A 17,354-nucleotide genomic window follows, 5' to 3' on the forward strand; every position below is an offset into this window, starting at 1 on the left:
ACGCGCGTGTCCATGCAAACATGCACTTACGCAATACGTGCCCATGGAGACATGCATTTATGGAATAAGCAAGCATGCATTTATGAAATGTGTTTATGCAACATGGATCTATGCAAACATGTGTCTATGCACCATGTGTTTATGCAAACATGCATCCACGCAAACACATATCTATGCAACATGCATATAAACTTATGCTTATAAAAACCTGCGTTTACACAACATGCGTCCACGCAGACGCACCATTGTGGTCAGTCTTGGGGGGGTGCATGCTGGGTGCCACCCGCTTGACGGGCGCAAGCCCCTCTGCAGGCTTGTGTTCTATGCAAGTGACCAAGCATGTATACTATGCTGCACCTGGGCCTATACTAGTTATAGTCAGGATTAGCCAAGTACATAGGCATCCAATGCAGCCTCTATGCTGCTTCAATAGCCTACGACCTCTTCCACACCTGTGCGATCCGTCCTGCGACTGCAAGGTTGCCTGACAAGTCACACCCAATTATTTCCAATGAGTACCCTTCACATCCATGTGTCTTCAAGTCGCAGTGACCTCAAAGCAGTCCCTGCACCACTCTGGTCCGACCTTGGCGTGACTTGAGGTGCATAGACCGACTGGGGGAGGTGACCTACATACAAGGAACACGTGATCTGTCTCCTCCTCCCTGACAGGACGTGAATCTGTGTTTACACACACAGATCGACGTCCCTGCTCTATGACAAGCAATCACGGGTGCCCGGCGGACATCGCGGCTGGTGGACATCGCGCATCAGCTCCCGAGTGATGCAGCGGGCGCACCCCCCCCCCCCCAGACGGCTGGGAAGCCGAAGACATTATATGACGGCCGCCCACAATGAGAGAGCCACCTTGCGGCCGTTGTATTACTATACGTGGGATAGGAAGTGGTGAAGCAGTCAGTATGCAATATATAGTCATGACTTGTCTTGCCACACATTTCTCCCATAGTAAGTACTCACACTTCACTAGTACACGGGCTGATGTTATGCCACAAGAGGCCATGCTGAAGCTGTGTTACATGGCTGCCCTTCCATTTCCTGGCTATATAAAAATAGGCCAAATTGAGCAAACCTGCGCCCTCTAGTGGCTGGAGGAGAAACAGCAGCCCACACAACTAAGAAGTACAAAGCATGATTAAACAGCACACTGCCCCCAGTGGCCACTGGGAGAACAGACAGTCAGATCTCTTTTTTTTTTTTTAAAAGAGAAACTGCAAACATACAGACTTACCATTCCCGCTGCAGTACTCTGAACATAACAGGAGTCCAATCTTCACCCATCACGGTGAGCTTTGTCACAGAAGACCTTTAGGGACTGGGTTCCCTTTAATGTGGGGTCCACTCCCCTGGACCTGTATAGAACCCTGCAGGAAAGCATCTTTGTCAGAACAAACACTACACAGGGTTCCATTACGCAGGGTCCATCGCCGTAAGGCTGCATTACAGGCAAACCTCGAGGAATCTTCTCTCCTTCCAATGAGGCTTGGGTACCATCCATTTTGGCTGACAGCTTTTTCGAATGGATCCGACTGAAGTCCATGATTCTTAATAGAACCGTCCAGACCTCCAAGTATGCAGCAAGAGCACATGTATCACATCAGTGACCATTCCACCTAACAGACACTGGTGGAAAAACTGAGGTCCTTCCTGTGTAGGAGGGGTTATATACGGGTGGACTTCCTGTTTGACTATCTACCAGTGTCCATCCACCAGTAGGTGGTGTATAACCCATATAGTTATTATTATGGTTGCTCTGTGTCCCGTGATGTACAATAAAGAAAATTATTTTTGCAGTAGCGTTTTTTTTTAGCGTTTAACAAAATTATATTCCCACAAAAGCTTATGGCTCAAAAACGCTAATAAATGCAGAATAAATGCATTTTCAGTGTTTTTTTAAGTTTTTAAGCTTTTTTCAGAGTTTTTAAAGCTGAAAAACTCATCTTTTTACCAGCCAGAAAACACCCCTACTAAAAACAGCTGATAACAGCCTATGTGTGCATGGACACATAAGATAACATGCTGGGAGTTTATTGGCTGCAGAAAAAAAAAAAAAACACCCGAAGCCAAAAACAGCAGCTGTAAAAATGTCCAGTGTGCATGAGGCCTTATGGTTGGAGTTGCCCTTTTAAATACTTATATTCTGTCCCCTTTAGTCTAGCGGGCAGCATTTATGGTATCTGAATAGCTGGGTGAGTTGGGAGGCACATGAGCCACATTTTCTAATTCCCTGAGACACATAGTCCTATACTTGTGGGGTACTTTTCTGTGTATGAAGGCTTCTTACTTCTGACCTATATATAGTTGGTGATTGTCTATTCTAATTGTTTGAAACTTTATGAGGTTATTATATGCTCGGATTATGTCAGACTTGCCATAATATGCAGAATTTTTGGTAGATTGTATTTTGTAAATGTGAAGTCATAATAAAGCTTGTATTGAAAAGAATAAATTTATATTCTTCTAAGCCTTCAATTTGGGAAAATGTTATTATTTTAATCGACAGTAGCTGAAAAAGGCATCACTCTCACATTCACTTGTACAGAAAATCCTTTAATCATGGCAGCTTAGAGGTCTGAACTGAGCGACACAGATGAGCAGCATGATATATTTCTACTATGTGACATATTGTCCTTAGACACACAAAGGATTTACACAATGAAAGGCAATTTGTTTCAGAAAGAATAATTCCCACAGCAATTAATATGTTGAATAGAATCTACAGTGCATTGAAAAAGTATCAATACCCCTTGAAATTTTCCACATTTGATCATGTTACAACAAAAAAACGTAAATGTATTTTATTGGGATTTTATGTGATAGACCAGGGGTAGGCAAAACCCCCCCCCCCCAGCTCTGGTGCCGCAAGCGGCACGCAAAGCCTCTTTTGCCGACACTCGACTCTCTCCCCATTAGCAGAGCAGCACAGGGAAGTGTCAGTGAGACAATGCATTCCAATCTCAGAATTCCCCACTCCACACCTGCACTGAGGGGGAGGTACTGTGCCCCCACACATTGTAAAAGATGGGAAACATTGTTTGGTTCTCCAACTTTGCTGTAGCTGTGATCATCAGCTTTAGTGATGGGGAAGAAATTGGGTGCAGGGGTTCTGCTAGGGGGGTGGTCCTTGTTTCCAGGAGGAGGAGGACTCGTTGGCCACTGCTAAAGCCAATCACAGTTCTGCTTCTGCATTTAATCCATCAATCATGATTATTGCGATTTCGATCCCTATCAATTATGTTTACTTGTATCTAATATTTTATGATTATCAATTGTTATGTTAAATAAATATTGAATAAACATTAACATTATATAATTATTATTATTTCTAATATTAGTAGTAGTATGTTTATCAATATTATTAGTATGAATCAATTTGTTATGTGTCCATCCGTGTTTTTCACGTGAATGGTGTCCATCTGTGTTTTTCACATGATTGTGACAGCTAAACAAATTAAAGTAGACCATATGTATATTATTTATATATATATATATATATAATATATCATTATTCGCATTTCATACCTTAAGTAAAGTAAACATTTTTCTTCTTTTATCCACATTTACGTATCAGGGTTGGAGGCATGCTCTTGTTAGGTATGCCGGGTCACAATTGTTCTCAAGTTTCCCGAGATGAGAAGGGGGTTCAGCGGTAGGACAGATGAGCAAGTGGGTTACAGTGGTGGCACAGAGGAGCGGGGGGGGGGGGGGGGGTTCAGTGATGGGCCAGATGAGAAGGGGGTTATAGTGGTGAGGAAGAAGAGCAGGGAGATACAGAGGTGGGGCAGTTGTGCAGAGGGGGTACAGTGTTAGGGCAGAGGAGAAAAGAGGTACATTGGTGGGACAGAAGAGCAGGGGGTACAGAGGTGAGACAAATGTACAGGGGGGTACAGTGGTGGGGCAGATGAGAAAGGGGGTTACAGTGGTGGGAGCGATGAGAAGGGGGTTCAGTGGTAGGACAAAAGAGTGAGGTACAGCCGTGGGGCAGATGTTTAGGGGGGGTACAGTGGTTTGGCAGAAGTGCAGGTACAATGATGGGAGAGATGAGAAGGAGGTTCAGCGGTGAGACAGAAGAGCACAGTACAGTACAGTGATGGGGCAGATGAGAAGGGGGTTACAGTGGTGAGACAAATGAACAGGGGGGGTTCAGTGTTGTGCCAGATGAGAAGGGGGTTACAGTGGTGGAAAAGGTAAGCAGGGGGGTTCAGTGTTGGGGCAGATGTGAAAGGGAGGTGCATTAGTGGGAAGGATGAGCAGGGGGTTACAATGGTGGGGCAGAAGAGCAGGGGGCTACAGAGGTGTGGCAGAAGAGCAGGGGGGTACAGAGGTGGGCCAGATGTGCAGGGGGGTACAGTGGCGGGGAAGAAAAAGAAGGTATATTGGTGAAACAGATGAGGAGGGGGTTACAGTGGTGGGGCAGATGAACACATAAGTTCAGTGTTAGGACAGGTGAAAAGGTATTTCAGCGGTGAGACAGAAGAGCATGGGGGTACAGTGGTAGGGCAGATGAGAAAGGGGGTACATTGTTGGAGCAGATGAGTAGGGGGCTTACAGTGGTGGGGCAGATGTGCAGGGTAGTACAGTGAGGGGACAGATGAACAGTGGGGAAAAGTGAGGGGACAGATGTCCAGGGTAGTACAGTGAGGGGACAGATGAGCAGGGGGTACAGTGATCTGAGGTGTGAAGGTGCAGGAATTGTGGCTGATCTGAGGACTGAAGGTACAGGGATTGGGGCTGATCTAAGGCATGAGAGTGCAGGATGTTAATTAGTCACTATTACTCAAGTAGTTTACAGCATTTACAGTGGGGACGGAAAGTATTCATACCCCCTTAAATTTTTCATTCTTTGTTATATTGCAGCCATTTGCTAAAATCATTTAAGTTCATTTTTTTTCCCTCATGTACACACAGCACCCCATATTGACAGAAAAACACAGAATTGTTGACATTAAAAAAGAAAAACTGAAATATCACATGGTCCTAAGTATTCAGACCCTTTGCTATGACACTCATATATTTAACTCAGGTGCTGTCCATTTCTTCTGATCATCATTGAGATGGTTCTACACCTTCATTTGAGTCCAGCTGTGTTTGATTATACTGATTATATTGGACTTGATTAGGAAAGTCACACACTTGTCTATAGAAGACCCTACAGTTCACAGTGCATGTCAGAGCAAATGAGAATCATGAGGTCAAAGGAACTGCCTGAAGAGCTCAGAGACAGAATTGTGGCACAGATCTGGCCAAGGTTACAAAAAAATTTCTGCTGCACTTAAAGTTCCTAAGAGCACAGTGACCTCCATAATCCTTAAATGGAAGATGTTTGGGACGACCAGAACCCTTCCTAGAGCTGGCCGTCCGGCCAAACTGAGCTATCGGGGGAGAAGAGCCTTGGTGAGAGAAGTAAAGAAGAACCCAAAGATCACTGTGACTGAGCTCCAGAGATGCAGTCGGGAGATGGGAGAAAGTTGTAGAAAGTGAACCATCACTGCAGCCCTCCACCAGTCGGGGATTTATGGCAGAGTAGACCGACGGAAGCCTCTCCTCAGTGCAAGACACATGAAAGCCAGCATGGAGTTTGCTAAAAAAACACCTGAAGGACTCCAAGATGGTGAGAAATAAGATTCTTTGGTCTGATGAGACCAAGATAGAACTTGTTGGCCTTAATTCTAAGCAGTATGTGTGGAGAAAACCAGGCACTGCTCATCACCTGTCCAATACAGTCCCAACAGTGAAGCATGGTGGTGGCAGCATCATGCTGTGGGGGTGTTTTTCAGCTGCAGGGACAGGACGACTGGTTGCAATTGAGGGAAAGATGAATGCGGCCAAGTACAGGGATATCCTGGATGAAAACCTTCTCCAGAGTGCTCAGGACCTCAGACTGGGCCGAAGGTTTACCTTCCAACAAGACAATGACCCTAAGCACACAGCTAAAATAACGAAGGAGTGGCTTCACAACAACTCTGTGACTGTTCTTGAATGGCCCAGCCAGAGCCCTGACTTAAACCCAATTGAGCATCTCTGGAGAAACCTAAAAATGGCTGTCCACCAACGTTTACCATCCAACCTGACAGAACTGGAGAGGATCTGCAAGGAGGAATGGCAGAGGATCCCCAAATCCAGGTGTGAAAAACTTGTTGCATCCTTCCCAAAAAGACTCATGGCTGTATTAGATCAAAAGGGTGCTTCTACTAAATACTGAGCAAAGGGCCTGAATACTTAGGACCATGTGATATTTCAGTTTTTCTTTTTTAATAAATCTGCAAAAATGTCAACAATTCTGTGTTTTTCTGTCAATATGGGGTGCTGTGTGTACATTAATGAGGAAAAATGAACTTAAATGATTTTAGCAAATGGCTGCACTATAACAAAGAGTGAAAAATTTAAGGGGGTCTGAATACTTTCCGTCCCCAATGTACTTTATACAAAATCTTTTTCGTGACTGAGTGTGAGAAGTTGACATTTTTTTGTTAAAAAAATCGACACGCTCAAGTTCTTTGAAAACATTTTTCGGCACACTGTGCTCAAAGGGTTGCCTACCCCTGTGATAGACCAACACAAAGTGACACATAATTGTGAAGTAGAAGAGAGAGAGTAGAAGAAATGATAAATGGTTTTCAAAATGTTTTACAAATAAATATGTGGAAAATGTGGCGTGCATTTGTATTCAGCCCCCCTGAGTCAATACTTTGTAGAACCACCTTTCTATGCAATTACAGCTGCAAGGCTTTTTGGGGACGTCTCTACCAGCTTTGCACATCTAGAGAGTGACATGTTTGCCCATTCTTCTTTGCAAAATAGCTAAAGCTCGGTCAGATTGGATGGAGAGCGTTTGTGAACAGCAATGTTTAAGTCTTGCCACAGATTCTTAATTGGATTTAGGTCTGGACTTTGACTGGGCCATTCTAACACATGAATATGCTTTGATCTAAACTATTCCATTGTAGCTCTGGCTGTATGTTTAGGATTGATGTCCTGCTGGAAGGTGAACCTCCGCCCCAGTCTCAAGTCTTTTGCAGACTCTAATGCCGCGTACACACGAGCGGACTTTCTATCCTACTTGGTCCGGCACACTTTCCGACGGACTTTGTCCGCCAGGTGCGCCGGACTTTAAAACGGACGGACTTGCCCACACACGCCGGGACTTTCCGGCGGGCTAAGTCCGCCCGTCTTTCCGACGGACTTTCGCCGGAGTTCCGGCGGACTTTCAGAATGAACGGACTTGCCCACACACGGACAAGTCCGTTCATTTTGAACGTGACTCAGGTGCGACGGGACTAGAAAAGGATGTCAATCTTGCCGCTTTTATCGGCGAGATTGACACCTTACTAGCCCCGTCGCGGGGCATACCAGGCCCTTAGGTCTGGTATGGATTATAAAGGGGAACCCCGCTACGCCGAAAAAACGGCGTGGGGTCCCCCTAAAATCCATACCAGACCCCGATCCGAGCACGCAGCCTGGCCGTTCAGGAAAGGGGGTGGGGACGAGCGAGCGCCCCCCCCCCCCCTCCTGAACCGTACCAGGCCGCATGCCCTCAACATGGGGGTGGGTGCTTTGGGGGAGGGGGGCGCCCTGCGCCCCCCCCCCCAAAGCACCTTGTCCCCATGTTGATGAGGACAAGGGCCTCTTCCCGACAACCCTGGCCATTGGTTGTCGGGGTCTGCGGGCGGGGGCTTATCGGAATCTGGGAGCCCCCTTTAATAAGGGGGCCCCCAGATCCCGGCCCCCCACCCTATGTAAATGAGTATGGGGTACATGGTACCCCTACCCATTTACCTAGGAAAAAAGTGTAAGTAATAAAACACACTACACAGGTTTTTAAAATATTTTATTAAACAGCTCCGGGGGGGGGGATCTTCCTCCGGCTTCGGGGGTCTTCTTCCGGCTTCGGGGGTCCCTCCGCTTCATCTTCTCCCGGCGTCCGGTTGGTTCTTCTCCGCTCTCTTCTCCCGGTGTTCCTGTTCTTCGGCCGGCTCCTCTGCTGTCTTCAAGTAGCTCTCTTGCCAGCAGAGGTCCGGACTTCTGGGCTTCTGGGCTTCTGGGCTTCTCTTCCCCAGATGTTGACACGACGCTCTCTCCTGCTGGACTGCTCTCCGAGGGCTGCGTTGTGACTTATATAGGTGGAGACCCCGCCCCCTTTTGATGTCACAGTCCCTGGGCATGCTGGGACTGTGACGTTTTAGGGGGCGTGGTCAACATCACCCAGTGACCACGCCCCCTAAAACGTCACAGTCCCAGCATGCCCAGGGACTGTGACATCAAAAGGGGGCGGGGTCTCCACCTATATAAGTCACAACGCAGCCCTCGGAGAGCAGTCCAGCAGGAGAGAGCGTCGTGTCAACATCTGGGGAAGAGAAGCCCAGAAGCCCAGAAGCCCAGAAGTCCGGACCTCTGCTGGCAAGAGAGCTACTTGAAGACAGCAGAGGAGCCGGCCGAAGAACAGGAACACCGGGAGAAGAGAGCGGAGAAGAACCAACCGGACGCCGGGAGAAGATGAAGCGGAGGGACCCCCGAAGCCGGAAGAAGACCCCCGAAGCCGGAGGAAGATCCCCCCCCCGGAGCTGTTTAATAAAATATTTTAAAAACCTGTGTAGTGTGTTTTATTACTTACACTTTTTTCCTAGGTAAATGGGTAGGGGTACCATGTACCCCATACTCATTTACATAGGGTGGGGGGCCGGGATCTGGGGGCCCCCTTATTAAAGGGGGCTCCCAGATTCCGATAAGCCCCCGCCCGCAGACCCCGACAACCAACGGCCAGGGTTGTCGGGAAGAGGCCCTTGTCCTCATCAACATGGGGACAAGGTGCTTTGGGGGGGGGGGCGCAGGGCGCCCCCCTCCCCCAAAGCACCCACCCCCATGTTGAGGGCATGCGGCCTGGTACGGTTCAGGAGGGGGGGGGGCGCTCGCTCGTCCCCACCCCCTTTCCTGACCGGCCAGGCTGCGTGCTCGGATCGGGGTCTGGTATGGATTTTAGGGGGACCCCACGCCGTTTTTTCGGCGTAGCGGGGTTCCCCTTTATAATCCATACCAGACCTAAGGGCCTGGTATGCCCCGCGCTCGCCGCAATAGGAAAATGTGTTTTTCCTATTGCAGCGAGCGTGAGATGCAATACCCTGCCCTCGTGTTGTATCTGGTCCGTCGGACCAGCCTACACACGAGCGGGCTTTCCGTCGGACCAGCACACACACGAGCGGACTTTCCGCCCGAAACTGAGTCCGGCGGAAAGATTTAGAACTTTCTTCAAATCTAGGTCCGGCGGGCTTTTGGGAAAAAGTCCGCCGGAAAAGTCCGCCGGTGCCTACACACGGGCGGATTGTCCGGCACACTCTGGTCCGCCGGACCAAGTATGCCGGAAAGTCCGACCGTGTGTACGCGGCATAACAGGTTTTCTTCTAAGATTGCCCTGTATTTGGCTCCATCCATCTTCCCATCAACTCTGACCAGCTTCCCTGTCCCTGCTGAAGAAAAGCTGAATACAAATGCACGCCACACTTTTCAGATAGTTATTTGTAAATCATTTTGAAAAACATTTATAATTTTTCCTTCCACTTCACAATTATGTGCCACTTTGTGTCTACCACATATAATCCCAATAAAATAAATTTTATGTTTTTGGTTGTAACATGACAAAATTTGGAACATTTCAGGGGGTATGAATACTTTTTCAAGGGACTGTATAGACAGACTGTGCAGCTCAACTAAAATGGATCTAAATGGTTGCAATGTAACAATACTAACTACCTATTTTTTTTATTTCACACTACCCTTTTGAACAACATGGATTTATTTCCTTGACTCCCAATAATGTTACATATAATTGGGAATAACAAGTCATAAACTGATCATAGTTGAGCCAGGATTTGTTCAACAGGAGCTAACAATGATGTAGCAATATGTTATTATAGAAGATTTGGCAATAGACTTATTCCATTTAAAATGAACAAGAACAGACACATTTCCCCATTAAACCAGAACAGAGAAATACACTGTGAATGCAAACAGAAATTTGCTGAGCTAAAAGACCAAATAGTGTTTCACCATTCTGGCAAAGTAGTGTGGCAGAGGTGTATGGAGTAACAAGATTGATTAATCTGAATATTAGGTCAGGTAAAACACTTAAGAGTATATAAAGCAATGAATCGGACAATTAACAAACATTCACTGCAGAAGAGTCCTCCTGGTGCATGTCTTTTAAATGACAGCAATTGATTCACTACCAGTGAATACTTAGTTAAAATAACATTTACTACTTTATAAATATGCCCCATAGTCTATCTTTATTTTTTTTTTAGCATCAAACTAACATTTGATGAAAACTGTAGAGCTCTGTCTATTCAGTGGGTAAGGCCCCATTCACACCTGAGCGTAGCGTTTTCAGGCAGAAAGTAGCACGATTTTACTGCGATTTTGGCTGCGTTTTGCCGCGATTTTGTGCAGGTCAAAAGGTCACCAATGTAAAAAGCAGAAAAACACCCAAATCTGTTTAAAAAAAAAAGTTGCAGAACTTGTTTGAGCTTCAGGCGTTTTGGAGCTTCTGGCTTCAGGCGTTTTGGAGTGGAGATGTGAACCATCTCCATAGAGAATAATTGATTTTTCCCCTCCAGCTTTTTGTAGCTTCAGGCTTCAAATTACAAAACGCTCAGATGTGAATGGGGCCTTAAGGAGATCTGCCAGATTCACTGAGCAGAGCCAGCAAGTGTGTCTGCTCCTGTCACATAAGATTGAGTGTTCTCTTCACACAAACACATATGATGTCTTTGTCAAAATAAATCATTTGCCTCATGTGTATCTGTATGGTGGAGTAGAGATACTGTGCCAATTTAAAGAGGACTAAGCCCTAAAAGCTACCAGGACCTATAATACATGTTTCGACCAGCATGGCCATCGGGATGATATAACATTATCATGCCATGACACCATTATTGAGCTATGTATTGCACTTTAAAGTATGTATTGTATGTATGTACCACGCATTGCACTTTAAGTATGTAAGAAAATAGAAGTGTGGGATTAAAAAAAACAAAAAATAAATAAATAAATAAATAACATACTCACCTAGGTGGATGCAGCATCAATCCGATGCCGCATCTATCTCTGCTGCCTCTACCCCGAGAACGAAGCAATCAAAGACTGCTGATCGCTCAGTTCTCGGTCATCAGTGAGCAGAAAGCCAGTGACTGCCTCTTTGCTTTGACCCCTCCAGTGCTCATTTTAGTGGTGGATGGTGGAGGGGCTGAATCGGTCTCAGCCTGCTGTCAGCTGAGGAATGCAGAACTAAGTGCCCTCCTGTGACCCACAGGAGTAGTAAAAAGAGCTATGGCCCTACTTCTACTTTAAGGTGCAATGCAATACACATCGGGTAATAACAATAAACCTCCAAAAGAGTGACATATAATGTCCTAGGATTTTTAGCCAAATTGAAGACAATCTAGCACTCTCTGCCTCAAAGTAAAGCCAAAACTTGTTATGTATTTTATTTATTTTATTTATTTATTTCAGGTACTTATATAGCGCCGTCAATTTACGCAGCGCTTTTACATATATATATTATACATTCACATCAGTCCCTACCCTCAAGGAGCTTACAATCTAAGATCCCTAACTCACATTCATACCTATACTAGGGCCAATTTAGACAGGATCCAATTAACCTACCAGCATGTCTTTGGAGTGTGGGAGGAAACCGGAGTACCCAGAGGAAACCCACGCAGACACAGGGAGAACATGCAAACTCCAGGCAGGTAGTGTCGTGGTCGGGATTCGAACCAGCGACCCTTCTTACTGCTAGGTGAGAGTGCTACCCACTGCACCACTGTGCCACTGTGGATAGAATGTGAGGGTTTAGCATTTTTAGCAGGTTTTTGCCTGTGCGGATACAGGTTTCAGGAACACCTCCAAAAGGGGAATTCCCCTCTGTGCCCTGTATTACTGCTTGAAAGATTCGCAGACCATTGTCACCAGCAAAGAAAATGATGGGAAATACATTTTGAGTAGTCACAGGAATAGGAGGTAAGGGTAGTTCTTCCAATGGGGAAATCTATTATGGTGACAACTGCCTAAGTAGGGATTCCACCTAGCTTTCGAGAGATATCCCACTATTTCCTGCTGTGTCTCTAAGACAGGAAGTGAAGTAAAATCTCCTTCACGAGACAGAGTCTACAAATTCAAAACCTGATAGGGGTCTTTACCATTACCTACTGTAAAACTCAAAAATAGTTTTGGCTTCACATAAGCTTTAGCAATCCAAACTTACAGTGCTCTTCAAAGCCTGTTAAAAAAAAAGCTAGATGATCTGCTTGTCACAGTCACTAGGTAGAGAGAAGTCTAGTGCAGTGTAAACCAAGTCAACATAAACTGTACTAGATTACACAAAAGGGGAGTACTCCAGCTGTTCTCTAAAGCCTGATATAGATTTTCAAACTAAATTATTTGTTGAACTTTCTCTCATTGTTCGTGGGGTCAAATTGATGTTCTTTTTTTGACCATAGTGATGAGAGAATTTGAAGGAGCAGAATGGAATTTTTTTTCACATTCATTTTTAACAGTGTATCAGTTCCGAAATTGAATGTTAAAAGCAAAAAAAATTTTAACTAACTTCGAATTACATTTGTCAAGTGTCCAAATGTACAGAGATTTTCGTACAAAGGTTTGTTAAAAAAAAAAACCTACTAGAGTATACTCAGCTTTATCTTCAGAAGGGGGTAAGCCCCAGCCTACTCATTGCACCCCTATGGAACCTAAATCTAACACCTGAGAAACAGTATTCTAGGTTTCAGAAAATAATGAACAAGAAAGGGTGGAGTGGCAGGAATTATTGGACTTACCATTGCAAGTATAATACATTGGAGAATTCATGTGAACAAAAATATACTATAGTTCTTATAAGGGTCTCTTAAAACAGAAAGGCCCAAATACAGATCCTTTGTATTATAAGCTGGGATATATTTCTAGAAGAAAGCATGGACAATATATATAGTAGATTCACAAAGAAACCTGGATGTGGTTTTGCACTAAGTGCTCATTTAGACGGGCAATGGCGCATCTTCAACGCATTTTTTGGTGTGTTTGCAGTGAGTTAAACGATTGCTAGATGCCTCCATGTTGGTTTTCTATTGTATGGCTATTTGTATTACTATCTTGGCAATTAACACTTTCTAAATGCATTTCAAACATGATATAAACGCCATAGGGACATTTGTGGTGTGTTTGCAGCTTGTTTACACTGACATCCATTGAAGTGTTTGGGTAGCGGTAAACCCCACATGTTGGGTCAATTTTGGTGCAACAAGACCATGTGAACAACATTGGGTGCTGCAATGCACACAATTTCAAAAGGGATTTGTGGAGCTTCAAAAAGGCTCATGATACTACTGCTTTTGCAGCTACTGTAAAATGTAAGCTAGTCATACATGGATCGAAATTCGGCCAGCTCAGCAGAAACTGCCTGAATTTCTATTCGTGTGTAGCCTTCTCTGTTCAACAGAAGCCAACTCCTGCAAAACGGTGCTGCTTGAAAACCAGCATTAGATGAGAACATGCACACGTGCAGCCAATGGGCTGCAGCGCTGATCAGTGTATTCTGACAGCAGGGAGGTCCCACTGGCAGATTACGACACAGATTTCCCCATTCTACCTCAAATGTATGGATGGAAAAATCGGTTCTGTTTTTTTATTGTTCAGCTGGCTGAATGAAAACTACTAAGCCATGTATGGCCAGCTTTAGAATTTTTTTTTTATCTTACACATAGACAGATCCGTTCTCCCACACAGCAAGTTAATGGTACCACTCACCAATGCTTCAGTGGCACACTGGAAGACGTAACAAATATACTGGCTTATTCCCGGTTCCACACATTCACGACAGACAATACCAAAGTGATCAATATGTTGAATACCCTGTCAAACAAAAAGAACACAAACAAACCGCATTAATCAACAAATGAAACATATTTTTTCAGCAGATAATACGTTTAACATGTAGAAAGCATAAGTAAATGCTTTCACACAATTCTTTTTCCTTACACAGCTATAATTGAAAAGCTTGTCCATGCATAACATGTGTAGAGTATTTAGGCCTGGTTCACACCTATGCAGGTTGCAGTTTGCATATTTCAGGTGTATTTTGCATTTTTCAATACACGATTTTGATCCACTGAAGTCTATGGAACCAAAATACAGAAAAAAGTCCCTGGCCCTTTCTATAAAATGCACAGATATGAACGTGACCCATAGAAAACCATGTTAAATGGACTGTAGTGTGTTAATGCAAAACAGAAAATGCACTACAAAAATGTATAGGTGTGAACCAGGCCTTATGGAGAAGGCTCATTTTAGTCCTCTTCTGCAGGCAATTGGGATATGTAAGCATATTTGATTTTAGCATGAAGATTTCAGCATTGATAACCTGCAACACACAAAGATAGGCACTAAAACATTCAGGGTATTATGTCTTCATTATCCTGGTACTGTCACTGCTAATATCACTGTGTTGTATTTATCAACATAAGAGGATTACCTTTTACTTGTGGTTTAGGGTCAGTGTTGGGGGTAAATTTCTCTTTGAGGGTTATCTCACTAGGATTAAGTGAATGGAATTGTTCATACAACAGAGTACGTTGATGTGTATTTATAACACAAACTGCATTGTAGTGTTTAATGATCCATTTTAATAGCCTAAAGGGACCACACAAGGCAATGCAACAAGTAACATGGACTGTAGTTAGTACAAGTCCTGTGGGACTAGTGGATTTTTGTTTGTTCATGCATTTTGTCTGCACTACAAACTGAATAGGAACATGGATGATGTGAGTGAACCCAAAGGCTTTGGTTTAAGGCCTGTTTCACATGAGTTTCATCATGTATAAGAGCAGTGTGAACAGCAAGCATTGACAGAGCTGTCAGCAAGCTTTGTTGAAGCTTTTAAAGTACCATTCAACTCCAGATTGTAAATGTTGAACACAGATCCTAATGGGGGTGTTAATTTACACTTTAAACAAGCTTTAGGAAGTTCCGAAGCCTGCTAGCATCTTGTTTAGAGGCAATCTGCACTCCCATTAGGATCTGTGTTCAACATTCACAAACTGAATTGAATGGTACTTTAAAAGCTTCAAAGTTTGCTGAAAGCTCTCTAAATGCTTTGTCAAAGCTTGCTGTTCACAGCCCATGTGAAACAGGCCTATTGTTACATCAAGTGTAACATACACCTGCCAAAATCAACTAGATGTTCAGAAACCACAATCTACATGTATGTAGTCAACCCTACTGTCCTGCCTGATAACTGTCCACTTGAAGACTATATAGGGCTAATGGAACCTGCAATAGCTTGAGGGTGACACTGGCACGTGTGCAACTGCTAAAAAGTCTGTGTGATGATCCCCCCAAATCATTAGCACTATCCAGGCTTGCCTACATATGACCGGTGTGGGCATCCTCACCATAGAGCAAAACTGTAAGACCCCTTACACACTGAAGGTGTGCCTGTAAATTCTGAAAAATTCCTCATCTGCAATCCCAGTGTTAAAGCCAGAGTGCTTTCACACTGGGGTGCTGCGATGGCAGGACGTCCAAAAAAGTCCTGCAAGCAGCTTCTTTGAGCTGCTTTAGGAGCGGTGTATACACTGCTCCTAAAGCACCCCTGCCTACTGAAATAAATAGGCAGCGCCGCCAAAGCACCTGCAAAGTGGCACTTTGCAGGCACTTTTAACCTTTTGTTTTGGCCGCTAGCGGGGGTTAAAAGTGCCCCGCTAGCGGGCGAAAAAGCACCTCTAAAACGTTGGTAAAGTGCAGTTAAAACTGCCGACGCCCCCGCACTTTCAATGTGAAAAGGGCTCTTACAGATCAGGTGCCTGCAGGCAAAAGGAGAAATCCCAGGTGAACAAGCAACCAGTATACAGCACAAAAAAGGATTATAAGCAGTTTAAATGGAGCATGTGACAATGAATGTATAAACAGAAGCTAACTTCAGTGAATCTCACCCCAGAACTGAGCACTAGGTCTGGACATATTAGGGCATCTCTCTCCACAAAGGAGATAACAGCAATAAATAAAATAAAAAGCAACACATTTTTGGAGAAGCCTTTGTCAGCTTTTTATTCTCTATGTACCCATCAGAGATCCAACTCCAATATTGTCACTGGAAAGGAAAGCAACCGGAAATCATCAAAATAGAACCACAAAAATAAAAACCTAGCAGAGGTTCCAAACAAAAAATAATTATTTTTACTGGTCTTCAAAAAGTACATATCTGTCTACTCTGATTATTTAATATTCGGTCCTGTTATTTAAATTACTTCACCTGTGTTCTAGCAATTTGTCGATTTTGTGCCGTTTTTCATTTAGATTTTGGTTTAGCTAGTAAATCAAAAGCTTCTTACAATAATCTATTAATTCAACAGAAGAGGCTAAATACTTAATCCAGTCACCTTCACCATAGTGAACAAAGGGGTTTAGCTTGACATATATGTGGACAAATATTCACACTTTCCAGTCCATTCTGAAACCACATACATCATTAATTGAAAAAAGAGCTAGACATTTACCCATAGGATTTATCTGGGACAGGAAAATATATTATAGGTAAGAGTTCAGACTATTGCAACTGCCCTGTGTAGCACAAACAATGGTATCCATGAACTTTACAGAACACATAGGACCAGCCACACCAGCCCCTGTTCATTAAAGCCATATTAAACCTAAAAACAAAATGATGATATCTTTTTTTTTTTTTTTTTAAGCTTTATTTACACCTGGCGATCTGACAGACTGAGCTGTCCAACAAAAGTGTCAGTTAAAAGGTAAACCTTTACTAAAAAAACTGTGGCAGAAGAGATATTGTATGTCTCTTCTGTAATAACTAACACTTACCTGCCTGCTCACAGGAAACAAATGCAGCAACCTCATATAAAAATAGAACTGCAATATATTACATTTTTGTTTTTGGATTTAATACTACTTTAAAGCAGACCATGCAGTAAAATAGACATAACCTCTTAATTATCTCTCTCTATCCCATCCCCCCCAAGTAAAATTGCTAGGTACAACCAATAAATGTTGTTCTTAAACGGAGCTTGCCCTTTTGGGTAGAGCGCCACTTTATCTGCCTCCTCCTCCTCCCCCTCCGCAGCCACATTTTGCACCTTTTGGGGGACGGAGGGAGCAGGTACCTGGTTTTGACACCGCAGCAAACTCAGCCAGACGTTCGCAAGGACACCGGTGGATTCCTGGACAGGCAAGTGCCCTAATATTAACAGTGAGCAGCTACAGCATTTGTAGCTGCTGACTTTACATTTTTTCTGAAGGAGCTTGGAGCTCCTCTTTAAGGCATAACATTTTTT

At 44.1% G+C, this 17,354-nt stretch overlaps 1 protein-coding gene across 2 annotated transcripts in view; it reads right to left on the bottom strand.

Annotated features, from left to right (window-relative positions):
* Positions 1–17,354, bottom strand: part of TBC1D4 (TBC1 domain family member 4) — a 265,438-nt gene that overhangs the window by 94,030 nt on the left and 154,054 nt on the right. For both annotated transcript variants that reach the window (XM_073614264.1, XM_073614263.1), the window contains exon 4: positions 13,813–13,917. In XM_073614264.1, the coding sequence (XP_073470365.1) occupies positions 13,813–13,917 (105 nt within the window). The remainder of the gene's footprint in view (positions 1–13,812; positions 13,918–17,354) is intronic.

This window comes from Aquarana catesbeiana, linkage group LG02, assembly GCF_042186555.1.
Source record: "Aquarana catesbeiana isolate 2022-GZ linkage group LG02, ASM4218655v1, whole genome shotgun sequence".
Taxonomy (NCBI): Eukaryota; Metazoa; Chordata; class Amphibia; order Anura; family Ranidae; genus Aquarana; species Aquarana catesbeiana.